General features: G+C 39.7%; 1 protein-coding gene across 1 annotated transcript; it reads left to right on the top strand.

Annotated features, from left to right (window-relative positions):
• Positions 1-30: 30 nt before the first annotated feature.
• On the top strand, positions 31-16,321 carry LOC124131649 (fumarylacetoacetase-like). Its single transcript, XM_046495070.2, has 13 exons — positions 31-200; positions 1,501-1,611; positions 3,457-3,578; positions 4,267-4,316; positions 5,224-5,314; positions 5,574-5,671; positions 7,080-7,235; positions 8,007-8,137; positions 8,679-8,754; positions 9,257-9,303; positions 10,466-10,567; positions 11,512-11,629; positions 12,986-16,321. Exons 1-13 carry the CDS (start codon positions 120-122, stop codon positions 13,060-13,062), a joined length of 1,260 nt encoding a protein of 419 aa, XP_046351026.1. The 5' UTR covers positions 31-119; the 3' UTR covers positions 13,063-16,321.

Below are 16,321 nucleotides of genomic sequence, written 5' to 3'. Positions count from 1 at the left end.
TATCAATATTTTGTATATTTATCGAAACTAATACAATTAGCTTCACTTGATCGAAATCCCCTGCACTAGAAGCGTGTGGCGAAGCTGCTTAAGTTTTCACTGAAAATCAACTTTTAGCAATGTCATTCGTCACCGTCAGTCCGGACAGTCACTTCCCAATTCAAAATCTACCTTATGGTATATTTTCTACACCTGATAACGTAAGTATCGCAATTGAAACAAAAGAGTGCGACTAACATACGACCTTGAACTCGCTGAGGCGATGGAATTTCTAGCCAATCAAACTTCACTAATTGTACACGCCTTCAACCATTTGTAAACAGACTGGCAGCACGTGTCTTTTAATACGACATTATCATTATTTTATGTCACGTGGACATTCCTGACAGCTGTGTCTGCGTTTTTACATGATTATAACGGCTGCTGAATCAAAGACTGCAAACACATTGAACTTAACAATAATGACATTTTTCAAAAGCTCTAGTGACTGTCCAAAACAACTTAAACTTTGTAATTCTAATTTTAAGACACTCTATTAAAATTATTTATCATCAAAAGTAATCAAAACTGAAATGTACCTAATATTTAATTTTGGACATTTTTATTTCACAAGTTGCTACAAGTTAATAAAATGTCATATGTTGTCACTATAAACATAGGGAGAGGTCTGACTGATATAGACTGTGAAATACACATTATTTGTTTGTTCCAGGATGTTTGGTTAGCAACATATGTACCGGTATATGCTGAACTATCTGTCTGCAGATGGGGCTGCTGTCTATTTTTAATTGGGGCGGTCGGGTAGCCTAGTGGTTAATGCGTTCGCTTGTCACGCCGAAGACCTGGGTTCGATTCCTGACATTGGTACAATGTGTGAAGCCCATTTCTGGTGTCCCCCGCCGTGATATTGCTGGAATATTGCTAAAAGCGGCGTAAAACCATATTCACTCACTCTATTTTTAATAACTATGTGGTGCATAAATATTAGCGCACCAATCTGGAAGTAAATGCAACATGAACGATACACTCCCCATTTGTGCCAGGTTGGGCGAATTACGGATGGATAGATGACTGTTAGGCAGATCTGTGCAAAGGAAATTGCATCTAACTATCTGACAAATTGACAGCAAGTGCAGAAACAGGGATAGATCAGTCAGAGACTAGTACCAATCCAGATTGACTTGTTCAGTAGTTGCATAACCACTTGTCCAAAATGAGTTGGGAACTACAATGTATTTGGATCTGACCAATGATGTCTACCCATGTGATATTCAAAATGCTTGTATAAAATAATCATTGAAACACAGACTTCAGTTTCTGCCTGCAAATAACTTTGTTCAAGTAACACCTGCTGCTTTGGTGCTCATCTTGTTAATCGTTATCAAAATAACATTCACGTCTTATCTTGTTTTCCATAGTCTCGCGAAATATTTCCTACTTTTTCCTTATAGTTGTGGTGAACACTCTGTATTTATGTTTTGTATATTGGACATCTTCCAGCCACGCAACAGAATTGGTGTTGCTATTGGTGACCAGATATTAGACCTGACTCAGGTAAAACATTTCTTCGATGGAGCAGAACTCAAGTCTCAACAGGCTGTCTTTGATGAGGTAAGATTAATACTGATCACTTGCTAAGTGTGAATTGTAAGAAAGTTTTGAGCTAACACTGGTTCATTTCCCAGATCTGTATCAGGCATAGACATGACCACTACTCTGTTAATCTGAGACTAGTGAAAATTTAGAAAGACTAGTTGTTTTCTCCCCCAGTTCAGTTAGGTTACATATGAGGTGAGGTGAGGTGAGGTGAGGTGGGGTTTAACGTCGCATCCAAGATTATTGCACTTATATTGTGACATGCATGCACGTGAGTGTGTGTGGCTGCTTGTACTAGTCGGACTGATGCGGATTTATAGTGTTAGCCCACTGAGGTACCATGCCGCAGTTTAACATGAATACCCCACTCAGAAACAGTATACTGACTCCGAGCCAACCAGTCTTTGTTTAAGCCCCATAAGTCAGAGCGCCAGACAGGGTAACAACAAGTACCAACTTTTAACGTCTTTTGGTATTAGGCGTCCCGGGAATGAACCCTGGGCCTTCCTCTCTGGGCAGACGCTCTACCACTAGACCACTGAGGGGGTGTAGGGGAGACCGGGGTGCATTGGGACAAAATTTGTATTATCCAGTCCATTTCCCACTTGAAATGGATTCATAAAGAAATAGACACATCTTCTAATCAACACTTTAATAATGAATCACTGAACAAACAAATTATTTCACAAACATGAAATTAACTGAGACACAGTGATTTTAAAAATATATTTTTTTCGTCCCAATGCACCCCACGTTGGGGTGCATTGGGACACATACTGGGGGGGATTGGGACATTAACAAAGAAATGGCGACAGAACTTTAAAATTTGGATAGATCTTGTCTGTATATAACTAGTTATTCTTCAGGACTATAACTTCACAAAGCAACACTTTATTAAATGTATAACTAATTCTTTGATTGGACGATATCTGCAGATCAGCTCAATAAGCTCCACTGGAAGGTCAAGGAGACCATGCAGTTATTGAACCTACTAGAAAAGTATCTTTCATTGATATTTCAGCAAAGTTCAAGAAACAAATCCAAAGCAAATGTCAAAGTAATTACATTTTGAATTCATAATGATGATTACATGCTGGTCATTTAGGATCACATGTTTGGGGTGCATTGGGACATGTCCCAATGCACCCCTGTCAGGGTGTCCCAATGCGTATGACATAACCACATGACAAAATGACCTTCATCTCTTGGCAGAATACCTTTAAGATATCACTGTTTTGAATAAAACTCATACATCAACTGAAAGATGGAACACTTTGTCATGTAAAGCTTCAATAATAGGGGTCTCAATTTTACAATGAAGTGCCAAAATTACATTTAACTTATCAAACTTCTGTCAAAAGGCGCTGCTTCCACCCCTGCTACAAAAAGTGCTACGGTGTATGATGTCACTTCCTTTAGTGTAAATGATTATGTGATTGTAAACCTATAAATAGCAGTTTTTGGGGGTGTCCCAATGCACCCCGTGTCCCAAAGCACCCCTGTCTCCCCTACATATATATGACCAGTGGTATCTACCTCTGTATATTGCTTTAATTCCTAGACTAATTTTTGGTTAGTGTGCATTAAAGTTCTGGGTTTTTTTAATGTCACATTTAGCAATATTCCAGCTTTATGATGGCGGTCTGTAAATAATTGAGTCTGAACCTGACAATCCAGTGATTGATGTCATGAGTATCAATCTATGCAATTGGGATACGATGACATGCATCAACCAAGTCAGCGAGTCTGACCACCCGATCCCGTTAGTTGCCTCTCACGGGTCTGCATTAAGTGAAATTTGACATGGGTTATTCTAGGTTTAGTGTAGACAATTGAGTTTATGTATTTCATTATTGACAGCCAACTCTGAACAGTTTTATGGCCTTGGGTCGAGCAGCGTGGCAAGAAGCAAGAGGTGTTCTACAGAAGATTCTCTCGGTGTCTGATGGCGTGCTGCGAGACAATGCCGAACTTAGAGCGAAGTAGGTGGATTGTTCATGACTTTCTGTTCACAAAATTATTGCAGAAATCAATCCAGCCATATTCAACAAAGTATGTAACAGTTGGACATATCACTTAAATGTCACAACAAGTTTAGAAGAGATTCTTAATGTAGCTGCTTTTAGATGAACATAATAATGCCATAATAAATTAGGTTTTCATCCCCGCCCTCCACACTACACTACAATACACCCTGCCTCACAGTACTAAGTACCATCAGACAAAGGAAAATGCAACATGTGTTGCTGGGACGTGTTCGGGCAAAATGTTTTTGGAAGCTGGAAACTTTGTTTTAGGACGTTTCCACATAAGGATTGAAAGAAGAAGGAAGAAATGCTTAGTGTGAGAAAGGATAAGAATATAATATACAATCTAATGTAAAATTTACAATATTTTGATGAGAGTACAGAGCTTTATCCAGACTTGCAACTTTTTAAACAAACTGGCAATTTAATAGATTTGCCGGCCTGGCTTTATGGCTGGAAAGTTATTTTTAATGACTGATAAATTATGAACAATAAAATGCTACCAATCTTACATTATCTTGATTAATTTTAGATTTGGATGAAGTATTAATAATTACTTTGTTGTTGCCTTAGTTTCAAGTACATGTAGCTCCAACTGAAACTGTTACATGACATGATGACATTGTGAATTTTGATTTTTCAGAGCGTTTGTCCCCCAAAGTCAAGCTACAATGCATCTACCAGCCAAGATTGGTAACTAATGGCATTTTTAATAACTTTTTGAATTATTTATGTGTTTGTAGACATAGTGTAGTTTGTAGATAAATATATGCCCAGTTAAAGCTGCAAACACTACCGTATATCGCCGTCTATAAAGCGACCCCACGTATACGGCGACCACCCTTGAAAGCCCCTAATTCTAGGTACGAAAAACTTGCCTTATACACAGCGATATACCGTATATATTAATAAAGTATTAATACACCTGAATACTAGCACCCAGTTGTACGTTCATAGCCACAAAGTATATTCAAATACATTTTGTTTCATTTAGCATGTTAGTATTCATGTAGCTGATCTCTTGTTGACATTCAATGTTACACTGAACCTGTGCTATCATCATAATCGTCAGGAACAATGGAAATTCATTTTTGCTGATAAACATGATAAATATGTTGGGTTTTTTTCTTTCTTTGTTTTTTAACGCTGCACTCAGCAATATTCCAGCTATGTGACGGCGGTCTGTAAATAATCGAGTCTAGACCAGACAATCCACCGATTGACTTCATGAGCATTGATCCACGCAATTTGGATACGATGACATGCATCAACCAAGTCAGTGAGCCTGACCACTCGATCCCATTTGTCGCCTCTTATGACAAGCATAGTCGTCTTTTACAGCAAGCATTGGTTGTGAGCTGTGAACTATGTAGTCTACATTGGGATACAGAATTGCTCCCCAGCTACCTATGCTTGTTGTACAATGCAACTTAATGGATCAGTAGTCGGGCTCTGTGAATTGGGTGATGGATTTTCAACATACACGAAGGCATGGATGGTAGCTCTTCATATCAATCGCTGGATTGTCCAGACCTGTCTATTAATAATCTCCCTAGAACACTACCGAAAGCTGTCATGTATTTGTGTTTCTGTGCATCAGGTGACTACACCGACTTCTACTCTTCCAAGTACCATGCATACAATGTCGGCGTCATGTTCCGAGGTCCAGAAAATGCTCTCATGCCCAACTGGTGAGTCTTGTAGATGTTAACACGACCATCAAACTCCTGCTGAAGTACATAAAAGCTGAAACTGTATCATTTGTGAAAACATCACCTGTTTTGAAATTTCACTTCTTCACAAAGAATGTTTATCATGTTTATGATGTTGTGCATATTGATAGAGATGGAAACTTTTGCTTACTCAATATTTCATGTGATGCGTTTTATTTGATCTTTGATAGATGTTGTTACACGCATATTCATGCTCTTCATGTTGCCATGGTTACAGGACACACCTTCCAGTTGGTTATCACGGCCGAGCTTCCTCAGTGGTTGTGTCAGGGACTCCCATCAGACGACCCAATGGTCAAACAAGGCCTGATGATAGTGAGTAGGGAAATAGTGTATCTTCCCTTCACTTATTACTGATCTTTGTTCAGGTTGTTACTGTTTTCTTTAATGTTTTTAGCAGAGGTTCTCTGTTGACTATATAGGGTTGGTTGGTTGGTAGGTTTAACGCCGCACTGAGCAATATTCCAGCTATATGGCGGCAGTCTGTAAATAATCAAGTCTGGACCAGACAATCCAGTGATTAATATCATGAGCATCAATCCACACAATTGGGATCGATGACATGCATCAACTAAGTCAGCGAGCCTGACCACCTGATCCTGTTAGTCGCCTTTTACTGCAAGCATGGGTTGCTGAAGACCTATTCTACCCCGGATCTTCACGGGTCCACTATATAGAGGCAGTGGGGGGTAGCTTAGTGGTTAAAGTATTCGTTTGTCACACAGGAGTCCTGGTTGTGTTTCCCACATGGGTACAATCTGTAAAGTCCATTTCTGGTGTTGCCTACCCTGATATTGCTGAAATGGTACTAAAAGAGACATAAAACCATACTCACTTCTTCTCCCTTACACGATGCCCGTGAAGATCCGGGGTAGAATGGGTCTTTAGCAACCCATGCTTGCCGTAAAAGGCGACTGTGCTTGTCGTAAGAGGCGACTAATGGGATCAGGTGGTCTGGCTCGCTGACTTGGTTTATGCATGTCATCGTATCCCAATGGCGTGGATAGATGCACAGGATGTCAGTCCCTGGATTGTCTGGTCCAGACTCGATTATTTACAGAAGACTGTCATACAGTTGGAATATTGCTGAGTGCGGCATTAAACAACAAACCAACAAACACTCTTACACACTAGTCAAAGTAGGACATTTGGCTAAGCTTTGTAAATGATGATTTATTCTTCTGTTCTGTTGGGGTTGTCGGGTCGCCTGGTGGTTGAAGCATAAGCTCATCACAACTAAAACTGGGGTTTGATTCACAACATATCCCGGGGCAGTCGGGTAGCCTAGTGGTTAAAGTGTTCGCTCGTCACGCCAAAGACCTGGGTTCGATTCCCGACATGGGTACAATGTGTGAAGCCCATTTCTGGTGTCCCCCACCGTGATATTGCTGGAATATTGCTAAAAGCGGCGTAAACCATACTCACTCACTCACTCACTCACTCACTCACTCACTCACTCACTCACTCACTCACTCACTCACTCACTCACTCACTCACTCACTCACTCACTTACTCACAAAATATCCATGTATGAACTTAGGAGCCCATTCTTTGTGTCACATGCTCTCATATTGCTAATAATTTTCGAAAACTAACAAAAACCTAACATTACTTAAAACATGGTCCATTACCCTGATTACCCATATTTCAGTGTCTACAGCAGTTCCAGGAAAATATAGTTTAGCTGCATGATTTTGAACATGTTACTGTTTTGTTTGAGCAGCTAAGCCGCCAGTGTTTGGTCCGTGTAAGCTGATGGACATTGAGCTGGAGATGGCTTTCTTTGTGGGTGGCCCGTCCAACAAGCTTGGAGAACCTATCCCCATCAGCAAGACGGAGGATCACATCTTCGGGATGGTGGTCATGAATGACTGGAGTGGTGAGATAGCATGTGGATGCTTTATCAGTTATTGTAAAGTGAATGGGCATGTATGCTGCAATCTGATTGGTTGGAAAATGTTAATGCGATTTGAAACCTGAAAATCTGTATGTTTAACTGCATGTGAATATTTTTTTGTAACTATCTTTTTGTTCTAAGTGACAGTCTGAAAAATGTGGCATTCTGCATTCATAATACATGTATAGATTAAGTTTGATCAATATTTATCTCAATAACTTTGATCTGTTTTCAGATTTGCGTGTGTTGTTGAGTATATCTTGCACAGTAATATTAACATTTGAAACCTCCGGCTATTTACATTGTTAATTCCAAATGAAATTTACTGGGGATGGGTGGGTGAAGTGGGTGCGGCTGCTGCTGCTTTTAGGTAAATAGATTTAGAATATATTCCACTTTGTAACATATGAGACATACTGTAATCTTATCCCTGCATATAAAACAATGGCAAGCTTAACTAAAAATAAAATTGAAAAGTAAATCACAATATTTGTCATTTTCATTGACAAAGTTTGTTGTAGCATTGTTCATTCACCTGAAGCGATATGATGTAGTATTTTGACCAATAGAAAAAGAGTTTGATGAAAGTGTTACCCATACATAAGCCAACCCCATTCTCAAAATTCGGCTTAATTACGATCATATACAGTACTCATGAAGCATGTAGTAGGAGTGCTCCTTTATGAGGTTTTCTCATGTTAGTTGATATTTGTAAGAACTGAGAAAGTTTTGATAATGTTTTCCTGTCCGTAGCTCGGGATATACAGAAGTGGGAGTACGTTCCTCTTGGGCCATTCCTTGGGAAGAACCATGGCACCAGCATCTCCCCATGGGTTGTCACCATGGACGCCTTGGCGCCTTTCAGGGTGCCCAATCAGCCTCAGGTAAAACTGAAGTTGATATTTTTCTTATATCATAGTTTGTTTGTTTATGGTTTTATGCTGCAATCAGGAATATTGAAGGTAATTCACATCGGCCTGTAAATAATCCAGTCTGGGGCAGACAAACCAGTTGTTGATGTCATTGGTGTGTTATGTTGACACACAGTCCTTTAAGTCACCGAGTGTAAGTTAGAAGTAGAGCACAGTAACTAAATGCACAAGTTTTATACCATTTGCTGAATCACCTTTGGTATTCTGGGTTAAAATACATTCCTAGCAACTTATGCTTGTTGTTCAAGGGGGCTAAATGGATCCAGTGGTCCTATGTTTGGAATAGTGCTACGTGTGGTGTTAAATATGAAAGCATTTCACATTTTAGACCTGACTCGAGTGAGTTGCTAAATACAAATTGTGTCTGAAAAATTCTAGGCGTTTGGAACGACTGGTAATTGAACTAGCATGCAAAATGGGGGTTGTACTTGATGCCCTGCCAGACCAAGTAGTCTAAGATTGAGTTGATGGTGTGCACTTGATGATGTTTCAGGATCCGACTCCCCTGCCCTATCTTCAACATGACGACCCCTTCGCCTTCAACATCAACCTTGAAGTCATGCTCAATTGTGAGATAATTAATCCCACTGCTACATAGTTGACAGGGGATATGTACTACTCAAAAAAAAGTTAAAGAATGCAAGATTCTTTCATTCTGTCATAACAAATTAATCATAGTAGTATGGAAGAACTGGGTGTTCTTCAACATCTTTTGCGTAGTATATAAATGAGCCTCATCATTTGTTTGTTTCTTGATAGTCATGTTCATGTATTTTGTGCTCAAGTTCCAGTGATTGTTTTGGGGCATTTAGAATTTTCAAGTTGGATTATGCCTAGCTATTTAAGAAACCACCCAAAATATGTTTTTTGTTTGTTTTTGTATTCACTGCCATCAGGAAAATACATACATACAAAGTTGTGTTTACACGTGTCCAAAAGCCGAAGCCATGTTTGGTATTGTTTGTCAAGATCTGTCTGCAAGCTACTTCAAGCAGTGTTGTGCTTTGCTCACTTGTAAATGTGTGCACTGCAAATGAAATGATTAAATTGTGAAATGTTTGTTTCTTTCAGTTGAAGGTTTACCCAAGCCAGCAACTGTGGCCCGCAGTAATTTCAAGGTACAAAGGCTCCTCTTTCATATCAGACAGTGTTATTGGAGTAATGATTTGCCAAATAGGAGTATGCCGCTTCTTTGATTTGACACTGAAAAGACATTGAAAAGAATTGGCACTCCCAATACTTCACTTGCCAACAAGCCCATATGAACAAACTATATAAACTTCCTGGCTCTGTTGTGTATGTGTGTCCATTGGCATGCATGAACGTTAAATAACCTGGCCATAAACTGAAATATGCTCTTATGACATCATTAGATCTAGATCATTCTAGATCAGGTTAGGTCCCCAGCTCCCCATGCTAGTGGCCTTGTTGGGATTCCAGGTCAGGTAGGTCCCTATCTCCCCAGCTGCCCATGCTAGTCACCCTCTCAGGGTTCCAGATCAGATGGTCCACAGCCCCATATGCTCAGGGTTCCAGATCAGATGGTCCACAGCCCCATATGCTCAGGGTTCTAGGTCAGGTAGGTCCCAGCTCTCCATACTAGTCACTCTCTCAGGGTTCTAGATCAGTTAGGTCCACAGCCCCATATGCTCAGGGTTCTAGGTCAGGTAGGTCCCAGCTCTCCATGCTAGTCACTCTCTCAGGGTTCTAGATCAGTTAGGTCCACAGCCCCATATGCTCAGGGTTATAGGTCAGGTAGGTCCCAGCTCTCCATGCTAGTCACTCTCTCAGGGTTCTAGATCAGTTAGGTCCACATACCCATATGCTCAGGGTTCTAGATCAGTTAGGTCCACAGCCCCATATGCTCAGGGTTCTAGATCAGTTAGGTCCACATACCCATATGCTCAGGGTTCCAGGTCAGGTTAGGTCACCAGCTCCCCATGCTAGTCTCCTTGTTGGGATTCCAGGTCAGGTAGGTCCCAATCTCCCCAGCTCCCCATTTTAGTCACACTCTCAGGGTCCCAGGTCAGGTAGGTCTACTGCCTCTGTAGATTGTTGTCAGAGCAAACTAAAACAAGTATCAGGTCAGGATCAAAACACAATTTGTGAATTGGCTGATTATGTCAGACTCTCACGGGCTGGATTGTTCATCATGCTGTCAAGCAATGTATGCCTGCCCCAGACTTATTTAAATATTTATGCAGGACACATTGATATAGCTGGCAGTGGTCACATTGACTCGCTCCCGTACATAAAATCACTTGGAATGTTATGTTTCAGTACGTGTACTGGTCAATGAAGCAGCAGCTTGCCCACCACACCATCACTGGCTGCAACGTCAATGCAGGCGACCTCATGGCCTCGGGGACCATCAGTGGCGAGGTCAGTTTACTGATTACTGCGTCATCTTACTGCCCATGAGGTGATCCCAGGGAGAAATAGGTTTCAGTTCTTGGCTTGGCAGTAAGGCACCAAAGTTCTGTATTTAATGTGTCCTCAGAGCCCTACACTTTCAAAGAGGGGTCACCAGAAAGGTTTGAACTTTGGGACTTCTCAGTGGCCTTGGTTCCAAACTAAGAATTTGAGATTTATTGTCATTGGGAATTGTCAGAGAACATGGTACTCCTAGCTGATGTAGTTTAGAACCACAGGAAGCAGGCTATTTTAACAGCATGTTCTTAACAGGATCATTCAGTTTAAAATTAATAATCTCAAAAGGACATCATGCACTACATTTATGTCCAACATGTATCAATCTCAATCAGGTCTAAGTTCTCGCTGCCGCCGCTAAACAAAGATCTGAGGACATCTCATTAGGGTCACATCAGAACGACCTTTCGCGAACCTTGACCTTCCACTGAAACGACTAACAAGAAGTCGACATCAGCCAATAAGAAAGCAGCTTTCTCGAGCTTTACGGCACTCGTTTCAACCTGGCGACTTCCATTTCAGAGAGTTCTCGATTAAAATTTTGAAAACTGATCAATCGAACATTCCGGAATGTCTTTTATGTCGTTGCGATTGTATGGCAACGCCTCCTATGTTCAAATGTTTATCCCACGCAAACGAGAAAAAGATGATAATTTTGACAGAATCAGTTTAAGGGCCGTAACTGTTGTTCAGAATACCCCGTGTTAACGTTTTCGAGGTTGCATGATTATAAAACACATTTCGACTGTCACTTTCATGATCTGGTAAGCGACGCTTTGATTGGTCGGATGAAAGGTCGTTTTGAGATCTTTGATCTTTGTTTAGCAATAGAGAGAACTATAATCTGATTTTAATGAGATTAACAAGTATTTATTATTTCATTTGTTTGTCTCTAGACTCCAGATTCGTATGGAAGTTTCCTGGAGTTATGCTGGAAGGGGACGAAGCCAGTGGATCTGGGAAACGGAATCACACGCAAATTCCTGCAGGATGGAGATGAGGCTATTCTCACAGGTACATCAGACTAACTCTGCCTGGCGTGACTGTTCACTAGCCATACAAGGATCCGCTGATCCTTGGTTTGAATCCCGTCTCACCCGTGAAGATCCGGGGTAGAATAGATCTTCAGCAACCCATGCTTGCCGTAAAAGGCGACTATGCTTGTCGTAAGAGCTGGCGACTAAGAGGATCGGGTGGTCAGGCTCACTGACTTGGTCGTATCCCAATTTCGTGGATCGATGCTTATGATGTCCATCACTGGATCGTCTGGTCCAGCTGGGGACCTTATTTACAGACCGCCGTCATATAGCAGGAATACTGCTGAGTGCGGTGTTAAACAACAAACGAAACGAATTCCGTCTCCCAGGTTATGACCCTTTGTCTTCCACCTTGGTCTAGGTTCCCAGCTACCCACTGCTGGTTATAAGAGGCAACTAATGTGGATGGGTTTCACACTCTGTAGCCTGGCTAATGGTGTCCTTTTCCCAGTGTTCCTGTAGGGATTCCGGGTTAGAAAAGGTCCCCACCTAACCGTGCTGGTTATAAGAGACGACCAAATGGATATGATGTTCCAGACTTGACGATCTGGTTAATTGGGATCATTGCTCAAAATATGAATTACTGGATTGTCTGATCCACATTTGATTATTTACAGGCCGTTGTTGTATAGCTGTAATATTGCTGAATGTGGTGTTAAACACCAAACAAACAATGGCAAGGATCGCAGCTCATGTTTTCAGTCCCTGGTTTACCTCTTCCAGACTTGATTATCTTCAGGCTGCTGTCATATGTCTGAAATGTTGCCCACAGCTGCATTCAAGGACATTCACTAACTTGGTCTATAGCACTGTAACCCATGCTTGTGATTTCACCAAAGGCTAAAAAACTTATAGTCTTGGTTCTCAGACACTGCCTGAATCATAATAAAGTTAGCCTCACGTTTCGTTTTTATTTCCATTTAAAGAAAAAATCCTAATACTTATAAAACAATGCGATCCAAAATTGCAAGCAGTTACTTCCCTTTACATGTGCATTGATTTACTGCACATCTCATGTTATGGTCCTGGCAGCAGTAGGAGTTTGTATGCTTGTTTATGTAGGGAGGCCCTTTCCCACGTTGATGGTTCACAACTGTTTAGTTGGTTACATACTAGTTTGAACAAGCAAAAAAAAAGAATGGCGCCCGCCTGCCTGCCCGCGATATATTTCCAAAAGTATGCCTGAGAACCAGTACTTTTATTTTTTTAATCAATGATTATATGAATGAAATATTTCAATGCAGTGTTAAGAACCCCACTACAATAGTCACATGTTGAGATAGTATCTTGTATGAAGATATCTAATCATGACCATTCTTTCCTCTGGTTCCAGGTTACTGTGAAGGTGAAGGTTATCGTGTCGGCTTTGGAACATGCACTGGAAAGGTTTTACCTGCTCTACAGCTGTAGACCGTCTTATGCCATCAAGACGTCAATAACTCCTCGACCGACATGCACTAAGTGATCTTAGCGCTAAGACTAACTCCCAGATTTTAACATAGACGTGTAATACTCTTGGTGCTAAAATTGCTTTGTGCAGGTGGGCCCTGGTTGTGTTCAGCCATTACTATATGTGCCTTAATTCAATGATCTGACTACTGAAGCTACCCTCAGGGGTATGTGTACTAACACTGTTGCAGCAGGTATATCTGTATATGTTAATCAAGTCGTTACACTAATAAAGGGATTTGCAAGGATACTGATAGAGGGATTTGCAAGGATACTGATAGAACATTCCAGGGTAGCAGAATATAGAGAGAAAGTCATCGAGTGACATGATTCTGTTTGTGCTTTCATTAGTACCCAGGGTCCGGTTCCTCAAAGCAATCTTGGTGCTGTGACTGTCGTAAACCTATGTTAAAGAATGGTTATTATGATCATCTTAGCACTAAGATTGCTTTATGGAACATTGCCCAGATCTAGAGTGAAAATGTCAGTGTAACCAGGTCAAATGGTTAGATGAACATGGATGTAACTTGACAAGAATGACAATTTTTATATGATGATGAATTTTCTTACTATTCTTAGTCCCCAAACCAGGCTTTCTACCAGTGTTCTTTCACCCCATCAAAATTTCAATTTTATGTTTTCAGAAAAGAAAGACATATCTTGCATATGGATCCATATCTCACAATGTCTTAGCTCACAAAAAAGCCATGACATAGTTCCTTAATTAAGTGATATTGTATTCCATAAGTATTTTGAATCCCCACATGGGAACAATGTGTGAAGCCTATTTCTGGTGTCGCCCCGTTGTGATATTGCTAAAAAAAAACGGCATAAAACCATACTCACTCACACACTCACTCTATAAATATTGTTAAGGTGTTATATGATATTGTATAATACAGTTAACGGTACTGGTAGGTATAAACTGTACTTGGTAAGTACATGCTGCAAACAGAAAACATATTGTTGTGGAATTGTGCATTTGTCTAAACTACAGTATTAAGTTACGGATGTGTGGATCAATTATATTGACATTGTCCAGCATGAGCTATTAACAGTGTATGCACACTTGAATGTGCACTTAAAGGTTGATTAGAATTGCAGGTTTCCTCTGTAGAATTGTGGCATTGCCAAGTGCACTTTTAGCTTTTATAAATTCTGGCGCTGCAAGAGACATGGGAAATCTGTAAAAAGTTGCATATGTGTTTTATTAGAAAGTGTCATATTTGGAATGTATGGTTACACAGGCATATTGATATGGATATTGCAGTATTTTTATGACAATTGGTTGCTCCTGGCAGCTAACAGGATGGTATTTGGTGTGTACATTTTGAATGGTGATGACATGTGTAAAACAGAAATATACAAAAGGCCTTTCTACTCCTATGCACAAGTCTCTAGCTTCTACATGTTGAAGTGAGAATATATATAAGTGTGATAAGTGAGTATAACAGGATGGGTTATGAAATGAACTACTCAAAATAAGTTAAGGACCCCCCAATTCTCTCATATTACTATAGTTGATCTGTCATGGCATATATGTAATAGTAACTTGAAAGAATCAGAAGGTCCTTAACTTTTTTAGTAGTATATAAAGAAAATGATGAGGTCACTTGGAACAGGTATAATTAGTTTTTATTTATCATTAGTGTGCTGGGGGGAATTTTTGCGACACAGAATGGTTTTGTAAACGATTACATGTGAAAAGTTCAGGACAGTTGACACAAATTTATTCTTCTTTTTTTTATTTGTATGAAAATTATGTCTATTTTGAAGTCTGAACAGTTTAAAAAAAAATGTAAATCAAGTTAATTGTGTTGTTTAGAGTAAGTTTGTTTGAGTTTTTCTGAAAACTTCAGCAATATTCCAGCTATAAGTGGTTTGAGTAAGTGAAGTCAAATAAAACAATTGGATGTTGTTATGGCAATGATCTGTCTTCAGTTCAGCAAGCCTGCCATCTTCCCGAGGCAAAAGGGTTAACTGACTATAAAAGTCAAGTTTCCATCCTTGCCAAACTAGGCTGGAATTATGGAGTTATATTTTGGTCGACTAAGGAGTCTATGCATAGTCAATCAAATTCGCGTAACAAAAGCAACATCCAGTTTGTAAACTGCCATGAAGATTTCGGTTCGATTGCAGGATTTGCAAGGAATGTGTACTGCCTCAACATATATATTCCAAATCTTTTAATTTTTTTAAACAAGGTGATAACATGATTTGATGCACTGTGCACAGTAAGACCCGTTTTATTACAACAAAGATCTTGGTTATCGATCAAATTGTCTTCACTGGGCGCCGCAAGTTTGGTTGAAGCAAATGAAAGTGATATGAGAGGTGGAATCTGATTGGCCAATAGGAGAGATTTAAAAGGGAAAATATCTCATAATAGCCACTGGTGGCACTACGATTGAGCCCAGAAATTCCAGCCTAGTTCGGCAAGGGTGGAAACTGGACTTTTACAGTCAGTTAACTCTCTTGCCTCAGGAAGCCAACTTGAATGGGTTTTTGCAGTGTTTTAACGGCCTTGTTTCATAATGATAAATCGACTTGTAATCAGTGGATTAGGTGTTGAAATTTAGGAGTGTGTGATTATATGGCTTTTGGTGCTTTGTTGTAGGTAGGCATTTGTTATGTGGATGTTTATTGTTTGTTTTGAATACACAGTGCACGCACAATCTTATTTTACTTCATTAGAGGTGTGAAAATGTGTTACTAGATATTTATTCTAGATGAAAGGAAATATTGAGTTTGTATTTTTGGTTGATTTGAATATTCATTCATTTAAATACTTATGTGTTATACATGAATAATATAAGATCAATGAAATATGCATTTAGACTTACATGTGGTACCGGTTGAAACTGATTTTCTGCTTTTTTTAAACATATTTAGCAATACATCTTTTTCTAATCCTTTAGGAACCAAAAATAAATTATTTGATATTACAGAAATGTTATCTGTGGTAATTTTCTACATTATTAATTAATTATTAATTTCATAAACACAAGTAATGCCAGGTTATGTTTTCATAAGGCAGCTTCCTATATTGAATGTCAAGATTCACAGGCGAGTGGTAAATGTGACTTAGTATTAACTCAAAACACAAAATTGTTTAAATTATTAGTTTGTTTCCCAGACTATTATTTTTTAAATTCAATGTTTTGGTGTGGAACGATATTTTAGCTGAACAGTAATAAAGAATTTCTGTATTGCTGAAAAA

This window comes from Haliotis rufescens, unplaced genomic scaffold (genome assembly GCF_023055435.1).
Source record: "Haliotis rufescens isolate VD_foot unplaced genomic scaffold, xgHalRufe1.0.p SCAF_1, whole genome shotgun sequence".
NCBI lineage: Eukaryota > Metazoa > Mollusca > Gastropoda > Lepetellida > Haliotidae > Haliotis > Haliotis rufescens.
This window is presented reverse-complemented; position numbering and strand designations above follow the sequence as displayed.